The 12,564-nt window shown below is 51.3% G+C and overlaps 1 protein-coding gene across 2 annotated transcripts in view; it reads left to right on the top strand.

Moving 5' to 3' along the window:
• RBM19 (RNA binding motif protein 19) overlaps window positions 1-12,564 on the top strand; it is a 137,595-nt gene that overhangs the window by 6,852 nt on the left and 118,179 nt on the right. The window contains exons 6-14 of one of the 2 annotated variants that reach the window (XM_012663563.1): window positions 868-1,139; window positions 2,453-2,533; window positions 4,453-4,531; window positions 5,419-5,490; window positions 6,468-6,671; window positions 7,907-8,037; window positions 8,879-9,000; window positions 9,410-9,506; window positions 11,865-11,975. In XM_012663563.1, the coding sequence (XP_012519017.1) occupies window positions 868-1,139; window positions 2,453-2,533; window positions 4,453-4,531; window positions 5,419-5,490; window positions 6,468-6,671; window positions 7,907-8,037; window positions 8,879-9,000; window positions 9,410-9,506; window positions 11,865-11,975 (1,169 nt within the window). The remainder of the gene's footprint in view (window positions 1-867; window positions 1,140-2,452; window positions 2,534-4,452; window positions 4,532-5,418; window positions 5,491-6,467; window positions 6,672-7,906; window positions 8,038-8,878; window positions 9,001-9,409; window positions 9,507-11,864; window positions 11,976-12,564) is intronic. The other variant, XM_012663564.1, reaches the window with a different exon arrangement.

The raw sequence follows: 12,564 nt of genomic DNA, 5'->3' as shown, positions 1-12,564 counted from the left end.
TGAGCAAAAGACAGAGGAATCCCTGCCCCCCTCTCTGGAGGGGGAGAGAAACAGTAAGCACATAAGCACACGGTTGGCCCCTGTGTCATCTGGTGGCAAGTGCTGCCGAAAGAAGGCAGGGAAGGGGGTGGGAGAGTCAGCAGGGAAGGGGAGGGAAGAGCCTTTGTCCTCAGAGGGGCTTGCAGTGTGGAGGGGACTGGGGCAAGCGAGCAGTTGCAGCACAGAATGGGAAGTGCTGGAGTCAAGAGTTGGGAGTCTGTTTTGGTGTGAAGGCGAGGGGATGTGCATTTAACATGATGAGTGTTACGCCTGGTAAAGTTTCTGTGCTCTGATCCAAAGGACTCTTGGTGAGACACCATAAGGGACGGGAGAGGAAGGGGGTTCCAGGCAAGGGAACAGCATTGCAAAGACACAGAGGAAAGGGAAGTGTGTGGGCTTGAGGGGCTGGGCGTGGGTCAAGGTGGCTGGAACAGAAAGACGGGTAGAAGGAGAAGCTAGGAGCCCACTCAGCCTTGAGGCGGAGGAGGCCAGTCACCTGAGTTCTGGAAACCACTGGAAGTGTTAAGCAGAGAAGGATGATCGTGTGCATACTCTCAAAAGCGTCCTGGGGGCTGCAGGGTAAAGAATGGATTGGGTGGACAGGGCTGGTGGCAGGGAGCCAGGGGCCCTCCACATGTGGCACATGGAATATCAAAACTGCAGTAGCTTCGCCCCATCTGGTGTGGCTTATCTAGGGGCTGTTGGGCACTGGGCCCTGGTCATGGTGGGCGTGGCATCCGCACAGTGACACATCGTTACTGCCACTCGCTAGGGGGCGTCTCTGGGTTGCTCACAGCGGCCACTGATCCAGCCTCCCTGTTTTTGCAGAGGAAGAAGGCCCTGAACCGAAGGCAGCCGTGCAGAAGGAGCTGTCGGACATGGATTACCTGAAATCCAAGATGGTGAAGGCCGAGTCGTCCTCTTCCTCGGAGGAGGAGGAGGAGAGTGAAGACGAAGCGGTGAACTGTGACGAAGGGAGTGAGGCCGAGGAAGAGGAGTCCTCTGCCGCCCCAGCCCTGCGGGAGAGATGGGGCGGAGGAGCCGGCCAAGAGCCAGGGGCGCCCTGCGGGACCAAGAAAGCCCCGGAGGCCAGAGCCGAGGTGTGTGCGCCTGGGGGGCGCGGAGGGAGGACGAAACAGGCCTGGAGAAGGGAAGTGACTTGCCAAGGTCACGGGGGGAAGGGTGATGTCAGGACTCAGACCCAGCCTGCGGGCTCTGGAGTTGGAGTCTAGATTGTAAACGTGGGTGCCACCCTCGAGGACAACCGTCTCGCCTCCCACCTAGGAGTCCCCTCTGCTTCAGAGACAGGGCAGTTTGACACGTCGTCTGGGTCCCCATTTTCTCATCTCCCCACAAGGCCTCCTGGAAGGATCAGCTCTTCCCCTGCCCAGCCTGTGTTTTCAAAGGAGAGGAAGGGAGAGTTCATCTTCTTTCTTCTTCCTTCATCTTCCTTTCTTTTTCTGCCGCTTCTAATTACCACACACCGTCCTTTTTTCCAAAAAAAATGTATATTTCAGAGAGGTAGTGGAGTGTGGTGAAGTCAGCGAGCTTATGGGTTCACATCCCAGCTCTGACATTCAGGGGCCGTTGGACCTTGGGTGAGATACTTTGCTTCCTGCAAGCCTCTAATTCTCGCCTGTAAAATGACACTCGTGGTAGCACTGGCTTCTGCCGCTGGTTTTAGAACCCCCACGGCTAAGTGTACGGTGGAATTGAGACCTTCGGATTTCAGGAAGGTAACGCTCCGTAACACAGTACCCCAGCAGGTGTGGGGCAGCACCCCATGCTCAAGCATGTTAATATTTCTGTGGTGAAACCAGAAATGACCACTTGCTCTGCATGGGATAGGTGTAAGCTGTAAGTTGGCTCACGTCAGCTCAGGGCAGGCTTTGCTGGGAAATTAGATCAAGCTAGGGCAGGTTTATGTTGCCAAAGGAGTTACCAAAAACTTAGGTTTTTCAGAGCTATTTGGATTCCAGAATTATGGGAAAAGATCCTGAACCCATATCCCGATGGGATTGTTTTAAAGATAGGACAATAGGTAGGACGGTGGCATGTGCAAAATGCTTGGCACAGTGTCTGGCACAGGTGGGCCCTAAATCAGTGGTAGCAAATACCACTGTATTCCTTTCCCCTCTGTCCCTCCTTGTAGCCCTGGGGCCCCTGTTAGCATGCCCTTGGGCCGCCAGGCTCTGGTTCCAGCCCTCATCTCAGGTGCCAGTGGAAGCGCGGCAGCTCCCACCTCCACCCCTGGCCAGCCTGTCCGTGCACTGCAGGCACAGATACCTGCCAGCACTCCCCCGGCTCCCCTGGTAGCAGCCGCCTCCTCCAGCACGGAGATGTCCTGTCTGCCACCTCCTGCACCTGTGCCAGGGCACTCATGTGGCCATTTCTGTTCTTTGTGATCATTCAGTCAGAGAAACTAGCAAACCAGAGGGAACCCACCACCCCACACACCGTGAAGCTGCGAGGAGCCCCGTTCAACGTCACAGAGGTACGTGCTAACTGAGGGCCAGGGCCGAGAATCCCCCTGGGAGCAGGAGACAAGAGTAGGGATGCCAGGAGCCTTTGCTTCGTGGGGGTGTGAGGGGCTATTGAGGACATGAATAAGAAAGAATTGGGGCCAAATAGGCTGATACGTAAGATCTCAGGCATTGCCGGGGTCAGGAGACAGGGATGGCTATACCAAGACAGAAGACTGATTTTATACACTGATACCTACAGCAATGGCAAACTTTCTGTTTTAAAAAAAGGAGGGGAGATGATAAATATTTAAGGCTTTGTGGTCGGTATGGTCTCTGTCACGACTACTCACCCTGCTGTTACAGAGGGGAAGCAGTCTCTGACAATAGGTAAATGAATAGACAAGGCTGCGTTCCAATAAAACTTTATTTACAAAAACAGGCTGGGGGCCAGATTTGGCCCATGGGCTGTCATTTACTGACTCTGGGTCTACAACAGCAAAGAACACTATTAATTTCCCTCCTTGTGAAAGTAATAGCAGTTCAGTATAGAAATTTTTTAAAAATGTGGCTAAATAAAAAGAAGCATGTAAAAGTTAGCTATCACTGGGATGACTACATAAATTATCCTCAGCAAGTTGAGAGTGAGAGGGGTGCTAGCCAGATGTGGTGCCAGGCTGCGAGTGTGATTACTGCGGGTCCAATGACTTCAGATACAGGGACTGAGTGTCCCAGGCACACTGGGACAACCCTACCCACCATACTTACATCCGCTAATACATTTGGGGTGTATCTTCTTTGACTTTTTTGTGTATAAACATTAACCTCTGTCTTTTATTTTTCAAAAGCAATCCTATAATAGGAACTATTTGGAAACCTTTTTTTCCTCTCATCACCATATGTCATAAACATCTTTGAATATTGAATATATTCTCTGCTACAACGTCATTTTTTATGTTGCAAGCTATTCCTTAATCGGGATACATTTTGATGTACCTACCCAAGCCTCTAAATTGGGACATAGGGGTTATTTCTAATTTCATGCTGCTATAAATAAATAATAATACAATTCCTTGCAATCAGAGGTCAGCAGACTCTTTCTGTAGAGGGCAGATAGTAAATATTTTAGGCTTTGTAAACCATATAGTCACTATCACACATTCGTCTTCTTTTTCTTTTTGAAAAGTGAAAAACCATTCTTAGCTTGCAGGCTATGGCAATAATTGGCCTGTGGACCACAGTTTGCTGGTCTTTGCCCCAGATGTTCTGTGCAAGCATACACATGCACACTTCTAAGTCATTGACCCAGAGTGTCCCTTGCCCCTGGAAGCATTGCTAGTTTATACTCCCTCCAACAGGTACGAGCGTGCCCACTGCCCTCAACCCTGGGTATTATTAACGTCTTACTCTTCATCAATATGACAGGCAAAAACAGTATTTCCTTTCAATTTATATTTTAAATTTTTAGTAAGATCAATCATCTTTTCATATTTTTGAATCACACGTATCTTCTGTTTTGGAATACCTTTCACCGATCATACCTTTTGCTCTTGTTTCACTCAAGGTGTTCATCTTTTTGGGTAGTCTGTATATTTACAAATTTTTGAAATACAACTTATCAAATTTCAGAATGGCAAGCATGTAGGTTGTACTAAACTATCTGAGTTATCTGTTCATTTTGAGTCAGAATGCTCTTCGTACCAACCATGCAGAAAATCACATGCTTTAGTTAAAAACTAAACAAAAAACACTGGGCGGCTACTTGCAAAATTAAGACCCAAACCCCAAATATTCATGCGTTAATGAGAAATGACAAAAGCCAGATTTAACTCCAAGTATATTTAAAAGGTACTTAGGGGAAAAATCAGAAACAATGCCTTAAAATGTTCATGGTGACATTACTCATGATTATTGGTTTCATGAAGGGGAAAAAATCTTTTCTTCTTAACAGAAAAATGTTGTGGAATTCTTGGCACCCCTGAAACCTGTGGCCATTCGCATAGTGAGAAATGTTCATGGGAACAAGACAGGTAAGGCTGGAATGTTTCTGGGTGGGAAGGATGGAAGGTCGGGGCACTTGAACGAGGGAAAAGGGAGAAGCTCTAAGGGCAACATTTTTCCCCTGTTTGCGGTGCTCATTTCTGTGGATGTGGTTAAAGTGGTCAGGACAAGGCTCTGTTTCTTCTCCCTGCCTCTTTCAGCCTGGTTGGTAGGGATGGAGTTTTCACCTGTGTTTCTCTCTCCTCCCAACCCCCACCCTGTCCCTCACGTATTCCCAAGGGCTTACCTGTTGGGCTGAAACGGGATTTGACCAAGTGATGGACGTTGCCCCCTGTTAGCCATGTGTCCTTAGACACGTTACTTACTGTTCCAGAAAAGCAGGGGGGCAGCCCCTGCCCTGCTGCCTCATGGGATTGAGGCCCAATGAGGTCAGGACGTGGAGGCCCCCCACACTTGAGGAAAGACTCCCCCGTGTGCTTGTTTCTGTGCAAGTTGGGGCCTTGGGCGCTGAGGGGCAGAGTGGTGGTGGAGACAGCCCCTCCCATGCTGAGCTGGGTCACCACGCAGCCACCACGGGCACTTCTGCAGAGGATGCCATGGAGTAGGCACTGCTCAGGTTGGTGTGGGGGTGAGGCAGGCGGGGAGGCAGCGAGGCTTCCTGTGCCTCTGACTCCTGGCGTCCAGTGTCATCGTGCACAAAGCCAGGCTGGGGTCTACATGCTTCCTGCAGAAGGAAATGTGGCTGTAGGTGGGAGAAAGGCAGGAAGGGAGGAAGACTGTTTGTATTTCAGAGATTTTCAAGGATACAGGTTTCTCCCCCACTTTCTGCACCTAGCACAGTCTGGTGTTCTCTGTGACTCCCACAAGGGTACCTGCACATCCTACAGATTATACCTTTGTCATTGTCCTCTCGCAGGGTACATCTTTGTGGATTTCAGCAGCGAAGAGGAAGTGAAGAAAGCTCTGAAATGCAACAGGGAATACATGGGTAAGGAAGGCCCGGCCAGTTCCATCTCTGAGCAGTCACAGGGCTTGTTCCTCCCTTGGTGTATTCCACACGTGTCGAGTGTCTGCTCTGTGCAGACACTGTGCTAGGCACTAAGGACCCAGCAGTGAGCAAACAGACCAGAGTCCCTGCCCTCCTGGAGCTGACCTCGAGCAAATTTACATGGGGGAGACAGGTGACAATCAAATACGTGAGCAAATGCATGGTCCCTGCTGTGGGCACATAAGAGCAGGCAAGGGACCTGGGGAGGACAGGATCGCGTCTACTGGGGCCTCACTGAGAGGCAGCGGTGGGACAGGACCTGGAGCTGAGGAGGCAGGCTCTGGTTGTCTGGGCAGGATGTTCGGTAGAGGGAACTGCAAGTGCAAATTCCCTGAGTTGGGAGATTCTGTGATTGATACCCAAGGATGCAATCTTGGCCCAACCCCTGGCATGGACAGGTGACTCACATCACTCCCCCTAGTGAAGGTGTGAGTTATGTCAGGAAACATGGGAGCACTCAGGAGCTCCTTAGCAAGGAGGAGGTAGGAGTTTATCGAGCACCTAGGGATGCACGTGCAGGAGACAGTGATGATTGCACCGTAGCCAGGCACACAGGTGTAAACCGTGGTTCCTCAGCAGGTAGGTGTCCCGGGTTGGGCTGTCACATAAGACCTTTCCCAGGGCAAAGTGATGAATGGTGCCAGAGAATGTGCCGCAGAATTTAGAGGATGTGTCACTGAGTCTGGGGTGGCCCAGGCAAGCTGTCCCCAGGGTTGAAGGCGAACTGGCAGGACGAGTGAGATCGGGGCCTTCCAGTTCAGCCCAGCACTGGCCCAGGCTGCTGCCCGGTTACAGACCAGTGTCAGACGCTGTCATCTTGGCCTTGGCCGTGGCATCCGGAAGGCGGCGGAGAGAGTTTGGAGTTGCCGGCAAGTTCCAGGCCTCCCCCCAGAGCCCTGAGTCCTCTCTTCACGCAGGTGGACGCTACATCGAGGTGTTCAGGGAAAAAAGTGCCCCCACGGCCAAGGGTGCCCCGAAGAATAGTGCCAAACCCTGGCAGGGCCGGACGCTCGGGGAGAACGAGGAGGAAGAGGACCTGGCTGACTCCGGGAGGCTGTTTGTCCGAAACCTGCCTTACTCCAGCACCGAGGAGGACCTGGAAAAGCTCTTCTCCGCATTCGGTAGGCACGGGGTGGGGCCTACTGCCTGCACGGCTAGCACAGCGCCGCAAGAGCCGGGCTCCGACTCAGACACCCTGGGTTCAAGTCCCAGTCTGTAGACGCCTCCACCTGCTTGCTCTCAGGTTTCTCATCTGTAAAATTGAACTAACTGTCCCTGGGCTGCCATGAGGATTCAGTGACAGGAACTGTGAGGGGATCTCAGGGCAGGCACTAAAAGGTAGCATTGCAGGCATCTTTTGCCATCTGGTCTCAAACTCTCTCACTCTCTAAACTCAGAAAAGATTTGGTTATATGTTTCTGAGATATTCTTTGCTGTCCAAACTCTTGGTACTCAATATTTGAAATTCAGTAACTGTACAGGCGTGAATACGTCTACACAGGGTTTCTCGAGTCTTAATCATCTCAAGTCTTACCCAAACTGAGCATCCAACTAGACTCGATAGCGTGAGGGTTAGTATTGTTGCTGTGGCTATTTCTCAGGCTAAGTGCTCGAAGCATGCTCTGGTTACGCAGGGCTGCGTTTGTTTATGGGGACACAGTTGTTGAAGGGAAGGAAGGGAGAGTTTAGAATGGAAGATCTTGACACTCTGAGAGCCCCCCGTGTCTCCCCATGTCTATTTGGAGGCCAGCTGTGGGCCTCAGAGGATCCAAGAGGGAGGTTGAGCACCCAGTGTGGACCCTTTTGTGGGACAAGGACTCCCTGAGAGGGACCTGCCATCAGGCCATCTGGCCTAACTGCCAAGCCTGTGTCCTCTGCTGTCCCACTTGCCACAGCTGTCCATGCAGGCTGGTGTAATAGAAGACACTTCTGTGGCACGAACTGTAGCAGGCTCTGTGAGTGCCCTATACACATACTGATGCAGTCACCCCTCACTGCTGTCCTAGAAGGTGGGTGCTCTTACTGTGCCATTTCACAGATGAGAAGACTGAGGCACACGGAGGCCCAGTGACTCGTGAGAGGTGGGCTGCACATGCAGTGGGTGTTGCAGCCAGGATCCCGCCCAGGATGTGCCTCTGCTCTCAGGATAGACACATAGGGGACTGTGAAGTGACACCTGCCACCTTGGGGTTGGTTCATGGCCGGCGCTTGTCACGTTCCTCCCTGGGGCCAAGTGGCCACAGCCGACCCACAGCAGCAGTGCGCTTAGCCATTAGGGCCAGATTAGTGTCCAGCACTTTAGTCACCCAGCACTCAGCCCCCGCCCGCAGGAGACTGACACTTCTCCTGTCCTCAGGGCCCCTGTCTGAGCTCCACTACCCGATCGACAGCCTGACCAAGAAACCCAAGGGCTTTGCCTTCGTCACCTTCATGTTCCCTGAGCACGCCGTGAAGGCCTACGCAGGGGTGGACGGCCAGGTGTTCCAGGTGAGGTTACTCATGGGCTGTTGGAAGGCCACTGGGCTCGCGTGGTCAGGAAAGGACGTGTGTGTGTGTGTGTGTGTGTGTGTGTGTGTGTGTGTGTACACACAGGTGTCCGTATTTCATGTCTAAAGCAACATATCATGGCATGCCAAGCTGCTACCTCACGTAGCAGCTACTAGAGAGTAAGAAGTTCCAGGAGGGCAGGTGTCTGGCATGTAGTAGGCACTCCAAAAATATTTGCTGGATGAATAAATTTGCCCTCCATCTCCAGAAATATCACCTTGGAAGAGGAGTGAGCAAGAAAGGAATGTTGACGTGGGCATATTGTAATGGCCAGAAGAGTGTGAAAAACTCTTTTCTTTTTTTTCCCAGAGTCACCAGATAACGTGCTTAGCATGCGTCCTTGAGCCCCTGGCTACCTCATCTCGTTTTCTCCTTTTTCTCATTAATTCATTCATGATTTATTGAATGCCTGGTGGCCGCCAGGCCAGACTTGACTTCTGCCCACTCAGAGCTCATGTTCTCGCTTACCTGTGCCGGGAGGGGCAGGATGGCACGCAGGTTTGAGAGATGTTTGAGGGATGCATTTATAAACTGATTGAAGTTTTGTTTGTGTGGCTTTGTCATATGGCCCCATCACAGTGTCGGGTCCCTGTGTCAGGTGGGAGAGAGTGGACATGTGGTCATTCTACCTGACCCCCTGCACTCCAGCCAGGATCTCAGCACCAGGCCTAGCGTACTCAGGGCAGAAGCCGACATCCTCCAGCAGGACGTGGAAGCAGCTGCCCCCGCACCCACTTGAGGGCAGGGCTTTGGTTTACTGCCTTCCTCTCATCCCCTGCAGGGCAGGATGCTCCACGTGCTGCCGTCCACCATCAAGAAGGAAGCCAGTGAGGATGCCAGCGCCCCAGGGTCGTCATCTTACAAGAAGAAGAAGGAGGCCAAGGACAAAGCCAGCAGCTCCAGGTCCTTGCTGCCCACTGGTGTCCCAGAGCCCCAGCCCCAAGCTTCTACCCACCTCTCCCCACTTCCCAAGCTGTCTGGGTTCTCTGACTCCTTCTGACGAGTTTAGTCCATGACCTTCCTGGGCCATCTGTGAAGTGGGAAGAGTAATAGTCGTGCCTTACTCTCGTGGTGTTGTGAGGTTTAAATGAGTTAATGTATGCCAAGTGCTTGGTCCTTGACGCAGAGGAACACATCTCAATGTTAGGGATTGCTAATGTCATCATCGCTCTTACTGTCTTCGGGCCCTGGGTGCTTAGCTCAGGGGGAACGTAGAAAGGCAGGGCGATGAGTACATTTCTAATAGGTTTTGCATCTGGAAAAGTATCTCCCTCATTCAGCAGCTGTCTGATCTCCCTGTTCTGCTTCTCAGCTCTCACAACTGGAACACGCTGTTCATGGGGCCGAATGCTGTGGCTGATGCCATTGCACAGAAGTACAATGCCACCAAGAGTCAAGTGTTTGACCATGTGAGTGAGAACCCGTCCCTTCCCCCCCAGCTCTGAGCCGAAGGGGAGGAAGAATAGGTGTGAGGGGAGTCATCTGCAGACCAGGGCCTCCAAGGCTGAAGTCATGTGTGTCCTCTTGGGCCCTCCCAGAGGCCTCTGGAATGGGGGCAGACTCTCTTCCAGCCCTCCCCCTGGAACCTGCCCCACCCAGACTCCAGCTCTGGCTTCTCATGCCACAGCGGGAAGTCACCCCAGAGTATGTGATGGCAATGATGTTGACAGGTGATGTTCCTTGACTCAGCTGTGCCACAAGCATTAGTACGTGGCACTCCTCAAACAGGTCTGTGGAGTAGGGGCTCTTATGTCCCCTCTGTCCAGATGAAGAAACCAAGGCCCAGCAACACAAAGAACTTGCCCAGGGTTTCAGACCTGCAAAAGGCCAGAGGTGGGAGGATGCCAGGTCTGCCCAACTCCGGTACCCTCACCCCGAAGCACATCACATGCCTTTCCATGGGGCGTCCCATCCATTTCCTCGGCCTGGGTAGCCCAGATCTCTGAGGCCAGGGGAGAAGTCCCTGGGCTCTGTCCCTCCTCTCCCTAGTGTAACCTCGGTCCTTCTGACTTTTTCTCCCCCTCCACATCATGTACCTTTAAAAAAATTATTGCATATAAGGTATACAATGTGACGTTTGAGCTAGGTATAGTGAAATGGTTACTATAGTTCAGCAAACTAACATACCTGTCACCTCACAGTTGCCCTTTCTTTTGTAGTGAGAGCCCCTAAAATCTACTTTTAGCAAAAATCTTGAGTACAAAGCAATATTATTAACTGTAGTCCTTATGTCATAGGTTTGAGCTCTAGACTTTTTCCTCCTGCATGTCTGTTGCTTTGTATCCTTTGACACTTTGTATTTCTATAAAAGGATACTTTTTTAAAAGTATACTTTGTGTAAAGTATAATTTACATAAAGTGCAAAGTATACTTTGTATAAAATGTGGTTTACATAAAGTGCGAGGTATACTTTGTATAAAGTGTGGTTTACATAGAGTGCAAAGTATACTTTGTATAAAGTGTGTGCAAAGTATACTTTGTATAAAGTGTGGTTTACATAGAGTGAAAAGTATACTTTGTATAAAGTGTGGTTTACATAGAGTGCAAAGTATACTTTGTATAAAGTGTGGTTTACATAGAGTGCAAAGTATACTTTGTATAAAGTGTGATTTACATAGAGTGCAAAGTATACTTTGTATACAGTGTGATTTACATAGAGTGCAAAGTATACTTTGTATAAGGTGCTTTGTACATTGTATACAAAGTATAAAAATACTTTGTTCTTTTGTATCCACATATCTCCTTTTAAACCAAATGTATCTGGAATTAGACAGGGACTGAGTACCTCTCAGGCAAAAGCCGGGAGTGTTTTTCACGCAGTCAACAGAGGATGCGCGTGGATTTGGCCCATAAGTTCTTTAACCCGTTGTTGTTCACCCCTTGTCCCGGGGCACTCGAGGTCAGCGCTGTCCAGTGGAAATGGAGTGCAAGCCACATGTGTAACTGGAAATGCCCTAATGGCTGCATTTTAAAAAAGCAAAAAAGAGTCAGTGAAATTAATAACAACATATTTCTTTTAACTCTGTATGTCCAAAATAGTATCATTTCAACATACGCACAATATAAAAAAATTTGCAAGCTACTTTATATTACTTTTTTCCTCACTAAGTTTAGCATGTGCTTTACACTGAGAACACTTGGACGTGCTGCTTTTCAGGTGCGCAGTGGCTCGCAGCACCACACTGGGTGGCACAGCTCTACACCTGGGCCAGCTGCGGGAGCTGCACCCACTCTAGATCCCACCAGTACTCTGAGCCCTGGGGACGCAGCAGCGCCCAGAATGGAAACAGGCATGTTCTGCTAGTGCCTTCTAGTGGAGGACGCTGGCACATTAGCAGAGGTGCAATGTGGCAGGCCCGCTGGCTGCAAAGAACAGTAAAGTCAGCAAGGGGGATAGGGTGTCACCGTGAGGGTGGGCTAGGTCAGCAGAGTGACATTTGCTCCAAGCAGCCACTAAATGGCTAGAGGGAGAGTGGGGTAAGGGCCATCAAGCTGTAGCCCTGGGGTGAGCATGAGCTCGGCCTTTCGGGGGGCAGCAAAGACCCCTACGGCTGATTGGGGAGGGGGCAGGGGGACCCCTGGGGTCTCTGACCTGCTGTAAGAGACATGGGAACCAGAGCCGTGGGGCGTTAGATCAGCGCAGGAAGGTGAAGGGCGTCAGCGGGATCCGTGTCCACACACATCATCTTCCCAGACTACTGGGGACAGGAGGGCAAACTTGTCACCACCCCACAGCTGACAGGGGCCACCTTTCCTGTCTCCCACAGGAGACCAAGGGCAGCGTGGCCGTGCGCGTGGCCCTGGGGGAGACCCAGCTCGTCCAGGAAGTGCGACGCTTCCTCATCGACAACGGGGTCAGTCTGGACTCCTTCAGCCAGGTGGGTACCCTCTGCCCAGCTCAGGGAGCCTCTCGTGGCTCCTCCACCAGCCCCTGGAGAGCCCCTGGTGACGTGGATGGGTTTCAGGATCTGGCCTTCTAAGGATTATTGCTAATTTTTAACTTGTCTATGAGAAAGGAAGGAATGTCACATGGGCTCAGACAAGTGGCCCTTCTGACCCAGATTCTGTCTCTAAGGAGCCACATGCAAGAGGGCTGCCTTGTAACCTACAGTTTCTCCACACAGGTTGGGGGCCCCCGTAGCCTGCTCCCCCACCCCGTACCTGCTGTCTGTTCAGAGACGCGGCCCTTCCTGGACCCAGCAGGGCAGAGTCAGCACCATCACACGCATATTCTCCACTAAGCAGTTCTCAGATTTGTGGAGGGTTCCCGCTTAGAGGGTCCTGTGAGACCACTCGATATCTGCCTCTTTCATTTAACAGAATGGGAAACTGAGGCTCAGAGCAGGGAGGTGACTTGCAACGTCAGATAGTCCATCTGGCAGGAGCCTGGACTAAAGCTCAGGGCTCCTGACTCCCAAAATAGCCCTTGTGGCAGCTTTACCAGGCATTAAATTTTACGTCACAGTG

This window comes from Propithecus coquereli, unplaced genomic scaffold, assembly GCF_000956105.1.
Source record: "Propithecus coquereli isolate 6110/MARCELLA unplaced genomic scaffold, Pcoq_1.0 Scaffold81, whole genome shotgun sequence".
Lineage (NCBI taxonomy): Eukaryota > Metazoa > Chordata > Mammalia > Primates > Indriidae > Propithecus > Propithecus coquereli.
This window is presented reverse-complemented; position numbering and strand designations above follow the sequence as displayed.